Source organism: Arvicanthis niloticus, chromosome X, assembly GCF_011762505.2.
Source record: "Arvicanthis niloticus isolate mArvNil1 chromosome X, mArvNil1.pat.X, whole genome shotgun sequence".
In the NCBI taxonomy this organism is placed as follows: domain Eukaryota; kingdom Metazoa; phylum Chordata; class Mammalia; order Rodentia; family Muridae; genus Arvicanthis; species Arvicanthis niloticus.
In genome coordinates, this window is record NC_047679.1 from 63,372,490 (window position 1) to 63,395,890 (window position 23,401).

Below are 23,401 nucleotides of genomic sequence, written 5' to 3' on the forward strand. Positions count from 1 at the left end.
ATAGGCATAAGTTAGCAAGGAAATGTTAATATATCTACTATTTCAATTCTTACATATCTGTAATATATTAATTCAGCTTATTCATTAATATATTATTCTTATGAATATGACTAGTGGAAATAAATTACAACTTTGAGTTAATATCAATAAAAATATATGCATTTAATATTTATGTAAATATAAAAACTGCAGCCACTAAATTATATACATGAAATTATGGGTTGAAAGTAAGTTCATAAATTTAAGGTGAATTTTAAAAATTAACTTGACAAAAAGTGATCATTTTTGTAGCACTTCATGAGGTGTAACTGACATTCCTTTATACTTCGGAATGGGAAGGTGGATTCATGGTTAAAAGTATAAGATAGCTCTGTGCAGTCATGTTTCATTACTTTCTCTAATACCAAACACATACTTATATATAATAATTTCTTGTCTAGTCATAAAGCAAATATTTGAAAACAGCAAGCAAGAAATTATATCCCATGGTCTAAAATCTGTAATGTTGACTATATCTGATTAAGGCTACCAGTCTGTAAGAGCTTATAATGTTTAAAATCCTGACATATGCAATTATATACAAAGCCAGTTAACAGTTTAAATCACGTTAGGAAACTGATATTTTATTTTTTATGTAGCAGTTAAATTTATTATTTAAAATGTCATACCTAACTGTCTAATAGTTACTAGTAAACCGTTTCTTATTTTTTGTTATTGAATAATTTATACAGTCACAAATATTTACTTTTAAATAAAAGTACTAAACATTAATATAGTCTATGTTATTGTATATGCTTTGAGCTTATCCTCATCTTATTAATAGTAGACATGTATATGCATGCTTCTCTAGTCTAATATTATTTAGTACTGTTTTTGTTATCCATCATCTTAATAAATTTGTAGCCAAAATAGACAGAATTAAAGTACTTTTTAAATAACTAACTCAATATTAGTAACTTCAGTGGATGAGTTCCTATGATAATATACAACTGTCCAATAAATGCCATTAAAAAGTAAAACACTTAATATAATAATAAAATTTTTATTCTTAAACATTTATTCTTTATAAAAACCTTTCTATTTTTATATCTTTCTCATTTTACAAATATGAATTATAGGTTTAAAAATGTGAACGGGGTGTTTCATAACATTATTTTTTCTGTACATTTTCTAGATGAAGATATTCAGGTAAAGTTCAAATAAGAAGAGTTTGTAAATATCTTACCCAGCCAACATTGTGTATAAAAGGACTCCTAAGCTCCAAATATCACAGGCAGCATCATATCCCTGTTGAGTGAGAACCTATGAAAAAAATACTCGTGGTATAAAATATAACTAATATATACCTAAGATTTTTTTTATACACCAGGATATTGATTTTATTCTAATAATGTTGTAAATATTAACAATATAAAAATATAATTTTAAAAAATTATTTTATGCACTGAAGGGCAAAAGTAAAATATTTTCCAATTTGCAAACACTGCATAAACTGTCATTATTATATGCTAAGTAATATGGACTACACACAAAAACAACAGTACTAAAAGCTATAAATCTTCACCTCAAGAATCTTTCATTCCTCATCTTTGCAAATTAGATATACAGACATCTAAACTTAAGATCAATATGTGCAAGTGTTTAATGGAACTATAAATAGTACTAAGGTTTTTAATTCTGATATTGACTATGAAGTAGATATTAATTATTCCAATAATTGTACATGTATATGAATATTTTGTAAAATGAGTACATATTATACAGCTATGAACTTCAATTATCATTAATTATGAAGATACAAGAGAAATGTTAATCATAAAGCTGGTCAGCACTATATAACAAGCATTCTTAGTAAAAGCCAGTGCTTTTTGTATCTATGAAATCACTTCATTTTTGAGAGTATTTTCTTCTATGGCCCAGCATGCCTAAGAACTCATTCTTATAGTCCATGCTGGCCTTAAACTTGTGGCAATCATTTTGTTTCAACCTCCCAAGTGCTGGAAATTTATCACACAGGACTCATCACATTGGGCTTGGATAACTCTTTGCTAGTGGGGTGTGTGTGTGTGTGTGTGTGTGTGTGTGTGTGTATTTTGTAAAAGAGACTACATATTATGCAAGTATGAACTCCAATTATGACTTGTTTCCAGGTAATGTGGGTATAAATTTCTAATAAAATTGGTAAAAATAGAAAAAGTTGTGATCTAATGAGATAGTTTGAGACATGAGGCTGGTGTCTTAAAAAGAACAGTGAGTTTATATATATAATACTTTGTGTAACTACTTTTGTTTGGGAACCAGTTTTAATAAAAATTAAACAATATTTTTACTATGAATTAATGTAAGATTTCTCTATGAACCACAACAGCATAGAAAAATAAAGGGATTGGGGGGGGGCAGCAGTTACATGTCTAAATAGGCAAAGGTGCTTGCTGCCAAGTCTGATGACCTAACTTCAATCCTGACTCCAGTAACTTCTACATGTATGCCATGGCATACACATTCTTTTCATGCACACAAACACATAGAATAGTCAATGTGATTTTTAAAATTAATACAAATAAAATGAGGGCATATTTTATTTTAAAATTAAGTACACTGTTAAAGCATATAGGCATAGAAACAAAATAAAAAAATAATTCATTAACATTGGAAGCTATGCAAACATAAGCCCAGACTTTTCATCTATAAAAGGCTAAAATATATTACAGTTTTGGATTTCATAATTATCAGACACATACGATAAATAACTTGCTTAAAATGTACTTATAATTCCTATAAAATATACTTATAATCAAATGCATTTATAGGAACACATAAGTGGTAATGTGTGGTGGTGCATGTTTGCAATCCTGGCAATCAGGTAGAAGCAAAAAGATCAGGAGTTCAAGACCAGTCTTAGTGACATAAATATCAAGGACAAGGCCAGGATTGGCTATATGACACATTGTTTTAGAACAAATAAAGGACACATATGTAAAACTGGGAGGCTATGGAAGACTGAACTACAAAGGCCCTAATAAGTGTAACCTAAAGCTATACAGCATTGTTTTTATTCTGGTATGTCCTCATTCCTCATCACCTTACAGTTCTAAGCATCCCCTTGTTTTCTCAGTTTCTCCTACTCATATTTGTACTTTCACAGCCTTACCAGAAGTCGTGGTTTTTCAGAACACGGTCCATGAATGAAGCTGCATGAGGAGAATTCTGAGAGCTTGTATGGTAATTCCAAGGAAACAAGGCAAAAGTCTTGTAACCTAAGTTTCTCTATAACATGGTTTGTTATTGGAATGTGCTTTCACGCCCCTCCCAGATGTAGTGAATAGGCATGGGTTTACTTTATTTAACTATCATCTTATCCATTATCATTCAGAATGATGTTTTCAAGCACAGGCTGACCTTGTGACTGTATACAGCCTAAACTCATGTGATCATTTCTCATTTAACCTTGCTTAGCCCTTAGAATATTAATTGTCTGATGCTCTGAATAAACCTGGCAATTGTATGAGACTATACTCCTCATTTTTAGGCTCCACTCTCCCAGGTTCATGCCACCAGCTTGAGCTGCAACAGTGGTTTGCTCCTGTACTGCTACCTACTTGGGAAGCTGAGGCAGGAAAACTACTTAAATGCAGAAGCCCAAGGCTTAAAAAACAAACAAACAAAAAAACCCAAATGGTGGTTCACTATCTCCATAGCTTTTTTAAGTTATTAGAATAGCATAGCTGTGCAGTAGGTGTCAAAATGTTACGGCTGATCATGTAAAAAAAATTTTTTTTATTTCCTACATACTTAAATACATTCTGTAACACCCTATAAATTTCCATTATTTCTTAAAATAGTTTCATGGCTAATTCAATCTTTATGATCTTGTATATAGTTCTATAGTATACTTTAAAAAAATCTGAAATTTTAGAAAAAAAGACTAATGTATTTAATTCATACCAATTTAGAAATACTAACTTTTGGCAGGGTATTTAGCACTTGATAAAATATTTCAAAGCACTCAAAACATACAAGTACAACCCAAGAGTAGTTCAAATGCCAGTTATGGAGAAATGGTGTCCACATGCCTACCTAAAAACGTTTGCTATTACAATAAACAAAATATCTTACTGCAATGGAAGTCTGTTAGAATTAAAAAGCAGCAGTACTGTATAGTGCTGTGTAATACATTCATTTCAAATGACTGCCTAACCATTAATCTTAAAATGTTTATCTAACCATTAATCTAAGCATATATACACTATGTTTATTCATTTAAAAATTTTGGTGTTCTTTTGGGACACATTTAACTTTTTCTAGTAAGTTTCCATTATATCAAAGAGTGGAGCTATACAAAATAAAGCCAAGATTAAGAATTTGAACATTAAAATAAACAGTTAATAGTTCATTGTTATTTGTATTAAAAATTAATTTACAATATTCATGGTGACTATGTAGCTTATATTTAACAAAAGATACCACATTTCAAATATTCTGTTTTCCTATCTTAAGTCTAGTCTTAGTCTAAGCCAAAGTATAAAAAAAAATCTCAAAATATTTATGGGAAAGGGATTATCTCACACACATGAGGGTAGTCCAAATAAAATAACCTCTTTTGGGAATTATCTGTCCCAAATTCAATTTTTAAAAGAACAGTTTTCTACCCAGTAAAATTCAGTAAAAATTGTACCTTTGGTGCATTATATATGAGTTTCATCAAGTACAGAATAAACCATTCTGTAGATATATATATAATTTGTAACAGGCCAAACCATATCATAAAGAACTTATGAAAGCAAACACTGTTTCAATCCTCAATAATAGGATTTTAAAGCAAAATTTAGAAGAAAATAAATGAAAGTTTTTCTTAATAAAGTTTACTTTATTTTCATTTTTATTACAGGAAAATAATTTTCCTAACAACTAATTTAAAATATTGATTTATAGGCAGTATATATAATATCTGCTTAAAATTATCAATTATTTGATAAAAATATAAAATACATATGTGAGACAAAAATTCACTTTTAGATTATTTAGTACATTTCTGTGGTTTGGCAAATTCAAATTTTCAAAATGAGTGTTGTAGATATCTGGATTAGTATGCAAAGATTCCCATTGGTTATCAACATCCATAACATATTAAGAACAATTCTTGCCCTTGGCCAATGTCATATTCCTGCCAAGCAGCCCATTTCCTTGTACTTGTCCCATGTCAGATTCTTGCCAAGCAGCCCCAAAAGCTCTCTGCCTCACCCCCTTTTTAACTTCATAAACAATACTGAGCCTGTCTTAGGTCTTTCTGACAAGAATGCCTTCCTTACCCATCATGAAACAGACATTATTTGAAGCAAGGCATTTCTGTCATAGGTTGGTAAGGCTCTGTGCAGAATCACACCCATTTTGGCTTGCAAGACTGTTAATTTAATAACTCTGTCTGGGGGTCCATTTTCAGGTTCAAGCCATGTACTTGGCTGCCAACATGTTGATGTTGTTAAAGAAAAGCTTTAACACGATGGGCAGGAATAAAAGTATTCCCAGGACAAAAAGGGCTAGCATGATCAAGCTATATATGCCATTCTTGAAGCTTGACCAAAATAGAAATACTGACCTCAGGCCATGGGTAATTTTATCAGCAGTATCTACCACATCAATGCTAATCAGAGAAGTATTCTTTAATTCATAATTAAATTCATAAGCTCACTATGCAAAGTTAAAACATTCAGGCAGTAATCTGACATTAGGCTAGAACAAAGAAGTAATTTCAGGCAGGAATCTAAATCTTAGGCTAGAACAAAGAAGTAATTTCAGGAAGAAATCTAAATATTAGGCTAGAACAAAGTAATTTCAGGCAGGTATTTAAATTTTAGGCTAGAACAAGGAAGTGTAGGCTTCAGACATGAAAATGACCTTGGGCTAGGACAGAAAGTTGGCTCAGATATTTTGGTCACCCTGATAAGCCCTTAGAAACAGTGATCATGGTAGTGTTCACATAATTGGGTTTAAAGCCTTGCTGTTTCTTTGACAATTTGTGTTTATTGTCTTGCTTATTCCTTGATTATTTGCATCTATTGTATTGCTAGTTCCTCAACATAGAATTGACCTTAATACTTGCATATAATTAAAATGGTATAAAAGCAAAAAGGAGGGGGAATGGGATACGAGTTTCCTAGGGAGGGGAAATGGGGAAAGAGGATGGCATCTGAAATGTAAATAAATAAAATATCCAATAAATTTAAAAGAATTAAAATTAAAAAAGAATAATTCTTGAGTTATAAACTATTATAAAGAAATTTATGTAGTCAGTGCAATCTCTGATTGCTTTTTTTTTTTTTTTTTTTTTTACAGATCTTCTCTTCAATGCTTCAGGAGGTACTAATATCAGAGAGCATCCCAAAAGTGCAATCTGTATTCCTAAACTTTTCTAGCTTCATCTTTCTTGAATCTTCCCCCAGGAAAAAGAAATGGTTTACCAGGAAAAGACAATGTTTCTATTTAAAAACAAAGCAAATACACCTTCTAAGGCAATCTAAAGCTGTATCTCAGTCCTAAAATAAATGATTCTCAGCAAGGCATGGCCATACATGCCTGTAATCCCAGCTATAAGGAGACAAATACAGGAGAGTTGCTGCTGTATGTACCAGCTACAGTAACAGCCAGAGGTATATGGTGAAACCCTGTTTTGAAATCATATGATTTCTATATTAGTAAATAGCCTAATAGAACAGATTACTCTGATTATAAGACACATTTGTTTTAGATGCTAGTAATTAACTCTTTAAATCAAGAATTATTATAATTCAAAATTATAAAAGAGCTTCTTAGTTGAGAAAAAAGGCAACTCTGCTTTTACCTGTCTTCACCAACATACTTGATGCCATAAAGACTTAATCTAAGAAAAAAAAGGAAAGGTCAACAGTAATAGTTAAAAAATACCTCAGGTGCTACAAAGTTTGCAGTATAGCACGGAGTTAACAGAAGTCCATTTTCTCCTCGAAGCTGCTTTGCAAACCCAAAATCACAGATCTTAATTGAATCTGGATGGGCTGATTCATCCATGTACAAAATATTACTGGGCTTCAGATCACGATGAACAACCTTGAACATAAAAGAAATTGGCATTATATTTGTATAACTACATTTTTATTTTAACAGCTCATATATTTATAGAAAAAAATCTCATTGTTTCTGAACCTATGTCATCAAGAATGAGACAAGTGTTCTGCTTTAATTTCTACCAGTTTTGTTAAGCATTTCCAACTTCAAATCTTGGTTCTGCTTTTAGGTATAATCTACTATAAGGTCTTACCTAGTGCCTCACCCCCACTACAACTATTTACTCAATATAAAAAAGGTAAAAGCTTGAAGGTCCAAGATAATTTAGAAAATCAGACAGACACTGATAAGTAACACACATTGGTTGAAGAAGGAAACGGAGTTACAGGTAGGTTTCTCTATCTGTATCTTTTACTTTAGAATTAAGAGCAGTCTTTATAGCAGGACAGAGGTGACACATGCCTTTAATCTCAGCACTTGGGAGGCGGAGGCGGAGGCAGGGGAATCTCTGAGTTTGAAGCTAGCCTGGTCTATAAGTTAGTTCCATGGCAGCCAAGGCTACATAGAAAAACTCTGTCTTGAAAAACCCAACCCAACCCAACCCAACTCAACCCAACCCAACCCAACCCAACCCTCTAACCCCCCAAAACAGAGCAGTCTGTATTATATACTAAGGGTAGTTGATATTCATTTGAAAATAGTAGTTTTTCTGTCTGAGAGGAGCACAAATACAAAGTATTGAATAGTGTAAAGAAAAGAACCAGAACTGATACATATAACAAAAAATGTTTAGAAGGGGTTTGAGCTTTTAGATGAAAATAAATATGAAGATATCAGAGCTAGTACACCAAACAAGGAAATTTCAATTATAACCCAGCCAAAATTACACTTAAACCTACACTTAAACCACTGGAGAATAGTAACAGAATATAAATATCTTCATGACTTTTTATCACCATAGGACACAATCCCAACCATCTGACTTACATAAACAAGACAAGTTGAACACAACCAAAAGTAAAAAAATAATATAGTTCTGATTCTCAGATGAATCAAGTTAGAATGTATTGGATTTTAAGTGGTTTTAATAAAAAAAAATCTCAAAAAATTAAAAGAAAACATGTTTACAGTGCATAAAACGCTCAAGAAAAAAAATGCAAACTCAGTAGAAAAACAGAAACAATGAAGAAGGCCAGAATTGAGTTGATAAAACTGTTGGCATTCTTCATGTGATGATTCTTCTGCTCCCACTATCGATTCAATTTAATTCTAGCATACAGAAGGATTGTATCCTATAGTGATATTAAGCTATGAAGATACTTATATTCTGTTACTATTCTCCAGTGGTTATAATTTTGTTAAAGTATAATATTTGCTGAGTTTGAACTGAAAATTACTTGTTTGGTGAACTAGTTCTGGTATATTCATAACCTTTTCTTATCAATGCACAACAATGTATGCTCTTTACAGATAAGGACAAAATCTTCCTTAGTAATTGAATCTGTAATACCTTTCCCTGAAAGTGCCTGTCATGTATAAGTGTTCAAAATGTCTGCTATTCAAGTTGTCTAAAAACAAGATTTATGAAGAGACAAATCAATCATACTGTATAAACAAAATTTCTGGTTTATCATGCCTTATGAAAAATTCTGGTTATCTTTTTTGGTGCTTGCAAAGAGATTCAATGGATTAAATTATACGATAATGACTCTATTCTTTTAGTATTATACAATTTATTGACAACTACTGTAATCTTATTCCTAGGTCACTACAGTATTATTACTTTATTTTAAAGGCAAGGCTTATATGCAATTTCTACTGTATCAATTCTGAATTGCAATTTTCATTCTTTATATTTCATAGGTATTATTCAGCTGCAAATGATTCCATCTAAAATAATAAATAAATTATTGCCTAATTTTTAAAGTAGAGATACATATATGAGAATAAGTTGATATTTTTATTTCAAGTAATCTGCCTTATATACGAAATGACAAAAACAAAGAAGTCTTCTTCTCCACAAAATTTAACATACTGATATTTCACATGTTTAGAATAAAAACTTACTCCCATATTTAGGACAGTTGGTGAGTCAATATATAGTCATTTGGTGCTAGAATTAACAATAATAAAATAATTCTAATAATTTTTGATATATTGTGAATATTTTTTTCTTGTTAGATATTCAAAGTCTAGGCTTGTCTGGAACTCACTATGTAACTTAGTGAGTTTAGTTTTAGTTTTTGCCTTGGTTACCATGTACTGAAATTACAGGTACAAGCCACCATGCCTGGCTTGGATTTTTTTTTAATGTTTGACTTTAAAGTTTGATTAGGCTTGATAATTTCAGGGTCAAGGTTAGGTATATAGCTCACACTACTTTCTATAAACTTCACTAGAACACTGAGTTTTATTAGGATTTCTTCTCTAAAAATATATTACAAAACATAATATAGGTCCCATAATTGAAGAAAGAGTGCAACTATTACTTACTCCTTGAGAATGAAGGTATTCAACTGTCTTGGTTATTACATACAGCACATTACTAGCTTCCTGCTCTGAGAAACATTTCTTTTTGAGAATACGATCCAGAAGTTCTCCTCCTTTCATCAAGTCCGTAACAAGATAAACATATTTCCCATCATCAAAGACCTAAAAAGGAATGTGTTTTTAAAGTTTTATTACTTACAATTATTATCCTAATTTCTGTAAGTTACATTTACTTTGCCTTGTTAGTACAACTTCTAGAATCAAAATGCACATATAACTTCTTTCTTGTTAATGTAGTACAGACTGTACTACAGGGTGAATTAAATAAATTATCTGTTATACACTTCTGTAAGTTCACATCAAACATGGAGTTTGATAATATGGAGTTTTTGAGGTTGAAGGTTAGAGTTTTATCAAATCACATAAATAAAAGAGTAAAATTCTGTGCCTTTCAAATATCATGTATATTGTATTTTCATTATACTACAAGTACTTCTTCAATAGTAACCATATATTTGATAGTAAACACAGTATTTATTAGTTCATTGATGAGTATGGTATCATAAACAAATGTTGAATTCAAATAGTGTATTATAAGAAATAGATAAAAGCATTTATACTCAGTATAGGACATATTTTTATATATACATATAAGTACACACACACACAGACACACATATATACACACACACAAACTACTGTTTAAATATAATAAATCAAATTATATCATATTACCTAAAACAGATTGATCAAGATGATGGTTAATATTTTGAATATTTACAAAACTGAGCTTATTTTCTCATATAAAAGTCATCATTCACTGATACACATCAATGTATATATAAAAATTTTATTTTATACAACTATAGGCTAATACTATTTCATTGAAGGACTGATCCATGATTCTACAGCCTATTCTCTATAGTCAAGAAAGTAAATTTTCCAGAATCAATTTCCTTTTTATTTATAGGAGTAAAAAAATGTTTCTAGTTGCAATATTGCTGAGTTAACTATTCAGAATTATATTCAGATTAGTGGGATATTGTTTTATCAAGAATCATTGTTCCTTACTAAAATCCTTAAGAAGAGAACATGTATAGAATTACTGGAGAAGGAAAGCAGCAAATTGAGCTTTAAGGGCACAGCTATAAAGATCTAGTCCATAACTTAATTAACTTAGTTGACAGATTTTGAAATACTTACCTCCTTTAAAGAGATAATGTTGGGATGTTGTCCATAGCGCATCAGAATTTCAATTTCTTCTGATGGATCTCTCTTATTTTTATCAATGACCTAAGAAACAAATGGACAAAATTTTCAAAAACAATCAACTGATTTTATCTAAGTAGAAAGAAATATTTTCCATTTATATCTATCTCTAACATTTTGTTGTTATTGCTTTGAGATGGACTGTACAATTTGGCCCAAGGTGTTTAGAACTCTTTACATAGCCCAGTCTGGCCTCAAATATATGACAAGCTCTGTACTCAAATTACATGCCTGTGCCATGTCAACTTTCAATCACGGTAAACTATTAAGAAATATTTAAGAATTTAAGAATATCATTCTTTAACTGTTTTAACATTTAAAAATTCCCTACAATGGAAATTTAACAGAAAAACTTTAACTGAAACTACACTAAATGATACTATGCAATTTTTACAGTTGCTTAATCTTAAATACTACACTAAAGATTAGACAGAAAACAAAAAAATAACAAAATAATGCGGTTTCATCAAAATAAAGCCTTGCAAAGAAGTTAAAAATGAAAACATTAAATCGCAAACATGTTTCTCATCATCTTCTATCTCCTTGTTTCAATAAACCTGCATATGAACTACTCTATAATACAAATTATATCCGACAGAAAACAAGGCTCAGAAACAATACCTTGACTGCAAATTCCACATTGGAAGCTGAATGTATGCATCGCTTGCAAACAGAGTAAGAACCAATACCAATATCTTCTTTCAATTCATAAGCTTCACTAAATTGAGCAGCATTTCCATTTATCTGTTTATTAAAAATAAACACTAATGAAAATGAAGCAATTTCATACTTTCTCCATTTTTGTCCTAAATAATTACATACCCGAAGCCCTGAGGGCCAGCAGAAAGAATGGAAACAGGCAACTCAGGAGGTAGGATGTTGGGGAAAAACTCCAGAATGCACCAGAGACCTGGGAGGTGACAGACTCTCAGGACTCAAAGGGAGGGACATTAGATGAAATGCCTGACATTAGAAAGAGGGAACTTATAGAGCCCAACTCCAGCAGAAAGACAGGGCATTAAGTGAGTGATGGGGTTATCATCCCACAGTCAAAACTCTAAGCCATAATTGTTCCTATTTGAAAGAACTACAGGGATGAAAACGAAGAGGCACCTGAGGAAAAGAAGGTCCAGTGACAGGCCCAAATTGGGTTCCAGCTCAATGGGAGGTCCCAAGGCCTGACACTATTACTGAGGCTATGGAGTGCTCACAAAAAGGGACCTATCTTGACCACCCTCTGAAAGACCCAACAAGCAGCTGAAAGAATCAGATGCAGATATTTGCATCCAACCAATGGACAGCTGTTGACCCCTGTGGTTGAATTAGGGAAAGGCTGAAAGAAGCTGAGGAAGAGGGCAACCCAATAGGAGGACCAGTAGTCTCAATTATCCTGGACCCCTGAAATCTCTCAAACACTGGGCCACCAAACAGGCAGTATACACCAGCTGATATGAGGCCCCCAACACATATACAGCAGAGGACTGCCTGGTATGGGTTCACTCAGAGATGATGCACCTAACCCTCAGGAGACTGGAAGCCCCAAGGAGTTTAGAGGTCAGGTGGGGTGGGGAGTTAGGGGTGGGGACGACCTCATGGAGACAGGGGGCCGGGTTAGAGGTATAGGATGTGGAACAGTCGGAGGGTAGATAGAGGGGGGAATAAAATCTGGAGTATAAAAAAATAAACAATAATTTAAAAAGAAAAAAGAAAAAAAGAAATAGCAAAAAAGTTAAAATTTTAAAAAATCAAACTTTACCAATATTTAAAAATTGCCTATATAAATTTTGAAACAATTCTCTATACTGTAGGCTTTCTAAAACATCAAAACAATATGATAAACTGACTAATTGATAACTCCCTCCATCAATTTCTTGCCAAAAAAGACATATAATATAAAGATCTGTAACTCAATTATACTGAGAAGTAAATGAACTCATTAACAATTATCTTTTAATAACTACTAAACATTCATTGTTAATGAGTGAGAGAAATACTTATCCTGAAACTGAACATTGTGATGATACAGAACTTACCTGAACGATTGGTAATACGTTTGAACTTGTAACAGGAGTAATTTTATATTCTTCTGCGATAGAAGTCGCAACAAAACTGAATCCTTTAAAGAGTTGATGAGCGTTTGCGCTGGCTGGCAAACCTGGAGAATCTAATATTTAAACAGTTATATTTTACTAGAAGTACAGATGATTACAATTTCAGCAGGGTTTTAATGTATATGAAACCATTAAATATTACAGCCTGGCACACTATAAATATGACTCATACTTCCTCTCCACTCTTTGTAGATCTCTGTGTTATGTCATCAAACCTTTTTATTTCTTAACTGCTAAATTCTCACTATCAAACACAGAGTAAGGATTAAATATTTATTAAAGGAATATATGAAAATGATGTCACTAAATGTCAATTAGATCAAATTCTAAACTGAGCCAGTGTCTGTCTCATGTCTTATCTTGTACCACTATCCAGAAAATTATCAGCTTGTCAAAAAATTTGCAAAGCACAGCACCCTTCCATCTTGTACCTTTCCCCACACTTCTGTATTTCACAATTACAGATAGTAACAACCCTATACATAGAATCTACATTGTCACAAAACCCAAACTAATTTTGTACAGTTTTTAAAATTTCACTGAAGAAGTTTAATATATTTAGTAATTACTAGAAAAGCCTTAATTATAAACAAATATGCATTACCTTTAGGTGTTTTGGCAGTAAATTCAGGATCAAAACAAAAAGTATCATCTGGTTTTCCAGACGCAGGTCTGAAAGGAGGCTGAACTTCTCTTTTATATAGTTTCTAGAGGTAATGGAGTAGTGAAAAATCATTTAACATTTTGAATGTTACTAATACATGTTGGACATTCCTAGCACAACATCTAAAATTCAAATGGTCAGACATCGAAAGTATTTAGAAAGACAACATGATAGTATAAGTGTACAAGCTGAAGCCAAAACAGAAGTACACTAAATATATAGTATAAAATTATTTTCAAACTATATGAATAAGGCATATTAAACACAAAGCATTTCATATTACTTGGGTTCTATCTTCAAATTTATTCACTTCCTACCATGTATATACATGCACTCACACACACACACACACACACACACACACACACACAAACTCCCAAAACCCCCCAAAAAACTTAAACTTTTCAGATATACAACCTATACTTAATAAGCAAAAGTATCACATAAAATTGGCAATCAATAAGCAGATTAGAAATATATACATATGTTTCAGATAATTGTTAACCAAATTCTACATTTCAGGTGTAATATTTGAAGTCTAATGAAGTCAGAGAACATATATGAGTGATGTCACAGTCTGCAATATAAAGGAGTAAAAATGTTTAGTTCTGAATATCAAAATAAATTCTCCCTAGAGCCATGAGCATCCAAAGCATATCACAAAGTAACTATCCATTCTGAAATAACAAAATCAATAGATTTTTAATGAATATTTCATCTAAAATAGTTCACTTCCATATAAGATACAATAAATATGCTGTTTGTACTTAATAATCTAAGTACCTAAACTGTGTATGTTTAAAAAGCACAGATGGGTAATCAAGATTGCAGTTAAACATGATGCTCTGACAATCTGTATCCATAAATTCACCAAGTGGAACAGACATTCACCTATCAAACTAGTTTCTACAGAGTTAAGGAAATCAAACTAGTGACCATAGTGCCTGATTTTAGTGTCACAAAAAAAAGACTCATTGTGGAAAAAGGCAGGAAGGAAAACTGCATGCTGTATCCAACAAATCCATTTCACAACCTGCACAGAATGACAGTCAAGTCCATACCAATTCAATTTAAAGTAAAGAGTGAGTGGCCTTACATCAGATTAAATAGAGTTGAAGTCATTAGCATTAAAAACAAACAAGGTCTTTATATAATGAGAAAGAGGTCAAGTCAGCAAGAGAAAAAGACACATCTAAATGTACATGATACCAAATATTAAACATTTATACAAATACTAGTTGATCAAAAGAGAGACAAAGGCTCAACTGAAATAACAGTCAGGAAGGTTAACACTCTACTCAACCAACAAAGACAGCAAGGTTAACAACATTCCCTATACCAAATGGACCAAACATATGCCTAGCAAAAATTCCACTTAAGTTTTTCAGAAGCCCTCTGAATATTCTCCAAGATAGACAACAAAACAATTCTCAATGAATCTGGAAGCACTAAAAACATATCAAGTACAGTTTCTATTATAGTACAATAAACTGGAAACCAGTAAAAAGAAAAATTTTGGAAAGTATGCAAATACAAGGTAATCAAACATCCTACATTTTAACAACTAATGAATTGAGAAGAGGAAAAAACAGAATTTGGGAAATTTGAAACTAATGGTGAAACAAGTAACAAAAATAATACCTATAATGCCTATGCTTATCAAGATTAAAATCTTTATAGCAGAATTTCTCAAAGTGTTTAATATTATCCCCAATTTTAAGAAAGAACCCATAGTAAATTTTTCCTTAAATTTAATTTGTTCTAATAATATATATAGCAATAAACAATCTAAAGTTTAATAATACCTGGGTTTATCATTATTACCTAGAAGAATCTCTTACAACTCCACCCATTTTTCCCTTTCTCCTCCTCTATCCATCTAGAATGGAAGTCTAGCATTAATCTCATTTAATAGTTATAACTGACAAGCAAAAATCTACTACATCTACTACTTCAAAGTATTGCCATACTATATAATACCTAGAAGCAAAAATGCTAGATTTAATATAAAATAAATGGATTATGCTCTATATCACCTCTGATTCTAAAGAGTTTTGCCCATTTCAAATATCATTTATTTACCAACAAGCTAATATTCAACTTACATTCCAGTCAATGGAAGCAAAAAAAGCATGTCTTTTGACTTCTTCAACTCCTTCTGATCCTATGATATAAAAATAAATTTTAATGGCTTAAATTTTAATTTAAATTTTAATTTCTAGTCTTGCTAGCTGATTCATAAACTATTAGACTGTACATTCATAAACTATATGACTGTACATTTTCCCTAGATTCCTTATAGTGAAATATCTATGATTTCTTGTCTGGTATTTGTATTAACTTTTTCTTTATCTACTATTAATAAAAAACCTGATGCATAAACTGAACTGTATAAAACAAAATGAATATCAAATACTAAAATGCCTCCTAACAAATACAATTTCTATTTAATATAACATTAACTTATTTTTTTTCACAATTCAACTCATACCTCATATTCATACACTAGGTTAAATCTAAAAAGGGCAAATAGACTATAAATTTAACATAAGGCTATAGACCATAAAATCACATCAAGATCTAGAAAAAGATTCCTGAAAATTGGTCAAATAGTGAAGAGTTATGACAATAGAACTTTCAAGTATATTAGGAGAACAAAATAATCACTCTCAAAATTATCTAAAAGGATTATCAATATAGGTAAACTCTGCATGTTTTTCAAATGCGAACCCTATATTGTACATAAACTACATGTACAACAAACCTTTTCATTAACTAGACTATTCCATGATATTGTCATAAAAATATTTTATGTAAAATACTAAAAATTCATAATACAAAGCATAAATAAGCAACAACCATAAATGAATTTAAACTGGAAGATATTAAGACACAGTTATTTAGCTAGTATATGCAGTATATTTTTATAAAGGTTAAAGAAGATTAAAAAAATACCCAATCTATTTGCTGGATTCCTTTTGAATAACATCCTTAAAAGACTTTGTGCTTCAGCACTAAGGAATTGGGGCATTCCAAGTTTTGCTCTGAAAAACAATGGAAATTTTTTTCACTTAAATCTAGACAGTATAAACCAATAAATCTCAAAGTGAATTTAAAAGTTGTAATAAGTCCTTTATATGTTAGAAGAAGAGAAAAAGATAGTAAAAAAAAAACAGTTTAAGTCTTTATTTATTGAAAACCACATTAAGATTTCAATACTAGAAGCAAGAATATTTTCCCTAAATAGAACAATAGTTTTTCTACTTACTTCAGTATCATATTCATGGTCTCATTTCTGTCTTTCCCTTGAAATGGCAAAGTGCCAGTAAGCATTTCAAACTAGAAAAATAAAATAAAAAAACATAATTTATTACAACTTAAAACATATAATTAAATTTGACAAGACTTATAGTACATGATTATTAAATCATGCAGAATTCAGTTAATGGTGGTTCTAAAGACAATCAGAAATTAGGTCACTTAAAGAAGATTATTATGTTTATCTCCATGTAGTTTGACAGAGTTGAACTGCAGCAGATAAAACCAATCAGTTTTACTTTATTTCTGACATGTCTAACTTCTCAAACTAAATGTAATCTGAAAATAAATTGTCTTATAAACAAAGATAATACATTTAAGGCAAGTAACAATAATAGGAAAAGAAAATATACACTAAAGTATCTGGGATTCACACATACCAAGAAAAAAATTAAAAGTAACCATTCTAAATCCCTTCTAACAAGAAGACAAAAATAAAAATAAATTGAAAAACAGAAACCCAAAATTAGAAGTAAGGCTAGGGATGGTGGTGCATTCCTGTAATTTCATTTATTCTAGAATATGAAGCCAAAGAATTACATGTTCAATGTCTGAGCTACATAGTCAGTTTAAGAACTGTTGGACACCTTAGTAGAACCTGACCTCAAAGTCAGGTTTTTTTTTTTAACATTTTTTAATAGTTGTGTCACAACTCAGTGGTAGAACAAGTTGTTAGCATATATAAGACCTTTAAAAATAATGGTACACATATATTCATGTGTACAATAATACCTCTAGAAAATAAAATGGAAACATTTGAACATAGAGTAAACAAAACATCTTAGAATAGAAATTTAACTGAGAATGACAAGATAAAAAAAATAATGTATACCATTATTTTTAAAAGACTAGATCTAAGTGTGAGAATTCTACTGTATGGTAGAACAGTTGTCTAGTTTGTCCTAAGCTAAATGCTTAATTACGAAGGAAGGAAGGAAGGAAGGAAGGAAGGGAGGGAGGGAGGGAGGGAGGGAGGGAGGGAGGGAGGGAGAAAAATGGGATGAAGAAAAGGAGGGTATAGAGGGAGGGAAGGAGAAAGAAAGGAAGGAAAAGTCTTAAAGATCTTACTAGCTCATTGAATCTTTATAGGAGGGCTAGGGAAGTGGTTTAGTGTATAAGGTATTTGCCACATAGTTTGGATAAAATCTGAGTATGACATGAATGTTTAACCACAGTACTACTGGAACAAAAACAAATGGATCTCCAATTATGCCTCTAAAGCTTGCTAGTCAGTCTAGCCAAACTGAGCTCTAGGTGCAATAAGAGGCCCTTTCTCAAAAATAAAGTGAAATTCTACTGCAAGTTGTCAACTTCAGGTCTGTTCTTCCCTCCTCACATACACACATTAACAAACAAGCAAAAATTATACTACTACTAATTATATTTCAAAGTAAGATTGATAAGTGGTTTGGCATCAGTCCTGTGCTCATTTAGGCTGAACTCATAACAATTACCTTATACACTAATCTCTTGTACCATGATAACATAAAATCTGCTGTTCCAACCTCATCCTCACTTAAGCACTATTTTTCTCAGCCAAATCTATAGTAATAGTTGGTATGATAGTAGACACACAAAACAGAGGGATTGCATCTATGAATACTACCTCCTCACAAAGAAACTATGGGAGGGGTTGCCCTTCGAACCACCTCCTCTATTTTCTCTGTCATTTAATCAGCTACTAAGATTAATCATATGTTATCTGAAATGTCTTCAACATTTCCTTTTTTTTGGTAAACTTTCCCTTTTTTGGTAAATCTTATGACAATCTTGAAAGATGTTTTTTCCTGTTTCTAAAGATTTTATCCCTCTAATTTCCATCCATTTATATAATGATGCAAAGGTTAATCTTCCGAAAATATAACCTTTCTTCACCATCCTGATTCAGATCATAATTGTTTAAAAATACCAAAAGAATCACAGGGAAAAGTTTATAGGTTTATAGCTGCACTTCTTCCATTTTCCCCTTGTTCTTGACTTCTCTAATCAAACTGGCTTCCCCAAAACTTGTAAATATCACAATAGTCAGTTTTCTTGACAAACTATGAAATTTTATTGATCCTTCAAAGCTTAAGTTCCAATCTACATTGACGTTTAAATGAATTTTCCTCAAACTCTAAGGTACTTTTAGATAGTTTTCTTAGCTATTTAAATTGTTTCTCCAGCCTTTATATGTTTATGTGTTTGCTAATATGTTTGCTAATATGTTTATAATAATATTATAAACATATGTTTATATGTTTGCTAATTGTGGAAATATAATGTATTGGTAATTGTAATTTAATTAATTAATTAACTAATTGCTATAATGTATTGGTAATTGTAATTTAGTTAAATTAACTACTGCCTTCCCCAAACACCTCCTTTGAAAAGACATTTAGTATATAGCAATGTAATGTAATTTTCCATGATATACGGGGAAAAATAGATAATTAGATTTTAAACAAAACTGCTGTGATTCAATAACCACACCTATATTTAGTATTTAAATAAATGCAACTATAGTAGTTACGGAGATAAAAAAAATTACAAGATACAACAGCTAGAGAAGGTGTAAAATGATTGGACAAATATGATGAAGGTAATAAATTCTGTGATACCTAATAACATAGCATATGTGTTGGTTTAAATTCAGAATCACCTAAAACTTTTCTAAATTTCAGATATGAAAAGCTTATATAAAAGTCTTGCCATTGACCTTTTCAGCAACATTAAAAGGAGAACATTAAAACCTTACCCCTTGTTTAGTTGCTTCCTAATCACCATAGTGCAAACATTACTTATGAATTATTAGGAAAAATCTTTCCTGAGCTGACGCCAAAACTTAAAACTAAAATCCTTAATAGTATTAGCCATGTATTGACATAATTAAAGAAAATAATACAACTTACCATAAGTACACCATATGACCACCAATCAGCACTCTGAGAATGGCCTCGTCTGTTTACTACTTCAGGGGCCATATACTCTACAGTACCACAAAATGAGTAGGCCTTCTTTTCTTGATCCACTGACTCTTTGCTAAGCCCAAAATCTATAAGTGTTAACAAAATAGTAGCTTAAAATCTCAGGAAATAGGAAATACGAAAAACAAAATAATGAGTTCAAACAATTTACATTAGCCTAACTTACTCTTGAGGTAGCTAATTTGCTAAAATAACAGATATCAGTCTATATTGCAAGATGAAGCTCTTTAAGTGCATTTAAAAACTGGTCAGCCAATCCTCTCTCTCACAATACATTTTATCAGGTCTATAACAATTTTGAGGAATGAAAAATTTAACCAATGCTATCATATATATTAAGTATAAACAGATATAGCAATTTATATTTTAAAAAATGACAAAAGCACAATATTTGTATTTGTGTCTGCAACCTTCCAAGAACTAATGGTATCAATATAAAAATCAAGTTCTTCCATCATAATAACGGAAAAATGAAAATTTCCCTCATCTGCATGTGGGAGAGCCTGAGGCCTGTTCCTCATGACTGTTGGGCCATAGACCTCTCTGTGGGAGGGGCTGTGGAGGGCTGAAGCTAAATGAAAAGAACCAGAGCCCGGGAGCAGAGTGAACTCCTGCCATCCAATAAGGGTCCGGGATGGGATTCCAAGCTCCTGCTCGACCAAGCACCCAGCTGCTTCTCACAGCCCACTGCCCCACAAAAGAGTAGTACTTATAGTGTCACTAAACACCTTGCAAGGACCTATCAGCATACATAAGACATATACAAGATATGGATATTGAAAGCTAGAAACACTGTTGAAAGAAATATCATTCTAAATAAATGGAGAGATAAAGTGTGTTTAGGCACTGGATGATTTGATGCTGCTAACTTGATAATTCTTCTTATAGACCCACAGAATCAAAGAAATATTAGCAATATTTCTAGTATAATTTCTTTAGAAGAACTCAACAACCTGATTCTAAAATATATATTAAAGGACATGAAAACAATACTGAAATAATTTTGAAAAACTAACAAAATTTGAATTATGTATATTATCTTAAATATTTATTAGATAGCTATTATAATAAATATAGTCAATTACATAAAAGCTGGATATATATATACATACATATTTCAATGGAATGGTATAAAATTAATATATCAAAATATAGTTCTGCTATGATCTTGTTTCAGAATGCAAATCAAATCCAATTAAGTTTATATATGAGAAAGCAATTTGAGCACAACATGGATTTCACCTTGGCTAATTGTATAAAAGAAGATTAGTAGAAGACAGAAAGTTTAAACATATGCCAACTATATTAGCTCACGATGTTTAGTACAAGCTACTTTTGTCTACTGGTAAAAGAATGTTTCCCACATATCTTTACTATAATTTACAAACTGAAATTTTTCTGACATCTATATCTACAAGTAAACTTTAGATCTTTCTCAAGGTAATTCACCATGTTTACTACAGTTTTTGTGTAGTCAGTTGTTGAAACATGTAAAACAGTGTTTTCCCATTTTCTTTCTACTTTTTCATTACGTGAATCTGAGTAAACATTTTGGTGGTGACTCCATTTTTTCTTTTTCTTTTAAGTCCTATAGCTTTTAAAAAATATGTGATTTTATAGAATGAAATGATTAAGGTAATATTTATCTATCATATAAAAGAAGTGGCTTGATTTCTAAAGAAAATAAAAAGCAATTCCATTGAGGAAGGACAGTCATTTCAACAAACAATGCCAGAACAAATTTGGATATAAGTATAAAAAACACATTATACTCATATTATAACCAAATAGTAACTGAAACTGCAGCACAGAATTAAATGCAAAAGTTAAAACTACAAAAAAAAAGGAATAAAATCTTTCTGATTCAGTGATAAAGAAAGACATTTTGGGTATTACATCAAAAGTATAATCCACAGGGAAAAAAATTAACACACAGTATTACCAAAATATAAAAAAAAAACCTTATGCTTAAATGATAACTGTAGAGATATTTGCAATTGTTAATTTGCTCAGAGAAGTGAAGACAGCCTTCTTTAAGAATGTAGCCCCTTGGAACTAGGCCTCCTCACACAAATATAACAGATATACAGCTAGGTCTTCATGTGGGTCCTGAATAACTGGAATAGGAGCTATCCCCCAAACCCTGTCTATGGAATATGTTCTTGTAGCTGGGCTGCCTTGTCTGGCCTCAGTGGGAGAGGAAGCACCTAGCCTCATAAAGAATTGATGTATCAGGGTGGGAGATACCCAAAGGGACCCCTACCCTCTCAAAGGAGAAATGAAGGGGGGAATGGTGGAAGGATTGTAGGAGGGTGTGACAGGGAATGTGGGCAATTAGCAGAATGTACAGTGATTAAGTAAAAAATTAAATTGAGTAAAAAAGTCTAGCCCTTAGTAAGTCAACCACTCTCCAGTGGAAAATAACATATCCAAGAATTTTATTTGTTCAGCACAAAATAGTCTTGAATGATATATTTTTAGAAAGGGAATAAAATTGATTTTATAGGGATGGGTCCATGGACCCAGGAAAAGTCAGGGGAAGAGAGTGAATATGATAAAAAAAAACATGAAAATTTCAAAGACCTAATAATTTTTAAAGATATATTAATAAAATAAAAAACAAGATGAGAAATATATCTTTAGCATTATTTAATCTATATCATTATCTAAAGATAGGTCTGTATTTAGAACATAAAGAATTAAAGGTTGACAAGGAAACAATCCAGTTTTTACAAGTGTTCAAAAGATCTGAACAAACACTTTTGTAAAGACATAAATATATGAAATTGGCAGTATCATTAGTAACTAACAAAAGAAAAAAACATGTCGAGATACCTGCCTATTAGAATAGCTAAAATGACTATTACACATTCAGTAGGTTTGGAAAATGTACAAGCACTTTGGAAAATAATCTGGAAGATTCTTACTAAATATGTATTCACCATAGAAGTAAGTAATGATGCTCTTGGCAAATTACTGAATGTAATATTTAATTAAGTATTACATTCACTCCAAAACCTCATTAATGCTTAATATAATTTTATTAATCACTATGCAAAATATCAAAAAGTACCCCTTAAATGGAAAAGATAAAAATATCAAGATACCACCATAAATTCCAATTTGAAAATACTAGTAAATAATTAAAATAAAAACAAACTAGTAATACACATAATAGAATGGATGCATTTCAAATGCACTATCCTAAGACAAATGAAGCTAGACTTAAGAGGCTTTATATGGTGCGTGCACATTTAGATTACACTGAGGAAAACCAAACTGTAGGAATAAGAAAGTGGTTGGCAGTTAGCCTAAAGCCTGGATGACTGACCATAGGAGACTTTGGGGATCTGAGTAGTTTTAGTGGTACTATTCAAGAATTATGATATAAATTTCTTATGCTATAGTTTTTCATCCCTCCCTTTATATAAATTACCACTGGATTTTGTCTCATGAATGTATCTGTATGCTAATATAACCAAGATAAATGATGACACCTAACTAACTACTAGAGGTGTGTCATTCATAGCAATTTCATTATC

At 31.4% G+C, this 23,401-nt stretch overlaps 1 protein-coding gene across 3 annotated transcripts in view; it reads right to left on the reverse strand.

The window, feature by feature from the left end:
• The window catches only part of Rps6ka6 (ribosomal protein S6 kinase A6), a 98,666-nt gene that overhangs the window by 10,217 nt on the left and 65,048 nt on the right, over positions 1 to 23,401 (reverse strand). For 2 of the 3 annotated variants that reach the window (XM_034486115.2, XM_076919114.1), the window contains exons 11-21: positions 19,785 to 19,927; positions 16,844 to 16,914; positions 16,531 to 16,619; positions 15,681 to 15,739; positions 13,516 to 13,618; positions 12,834 to 12,964; positions 11,422 to 11,544; positions 10,735 to 10,824; positions 9,535 to 9,693; positions 6,922 to 7,083; positions 1,226 to 1,302 (exon numbers count right to left, since the gene is read on the reverse strand). In XM_034486115.2, the coding sequence (XP_034342006.1) occupies positions 1,226 to 1,302; positions 6,922 to 7,083; positions 9,535 to 9,693; positions 10,735 to 10,824; positions 11,422 to 11,544; positions 12,834 to 12,964; positions 13,516 to 13,618; positions 15,681 to 15,739; positions 16,531 to 16,619; positions 16,844 to 16,914; positions 19,785 to 19,927 (1,207 nt within the window). The remainder of the gene's footprint in view (positions 1 to 1,225; positions 1,303 to 6,921; positions 7,084 to 9,534; positions 9,694 to 10,734; positions 10,825 to 11,421; positions 11,545 to 12,833; positions 12,965 to 13,515; positions 13,619 to 15,680; positions 15,740 to 16,530; positions 16,620 to 16,843; positions 16,915 to 19,784; positions 19,928 to 23,401) is intronic. The other variant, XM_034486116.2, reaches the window with a different exon arrangement.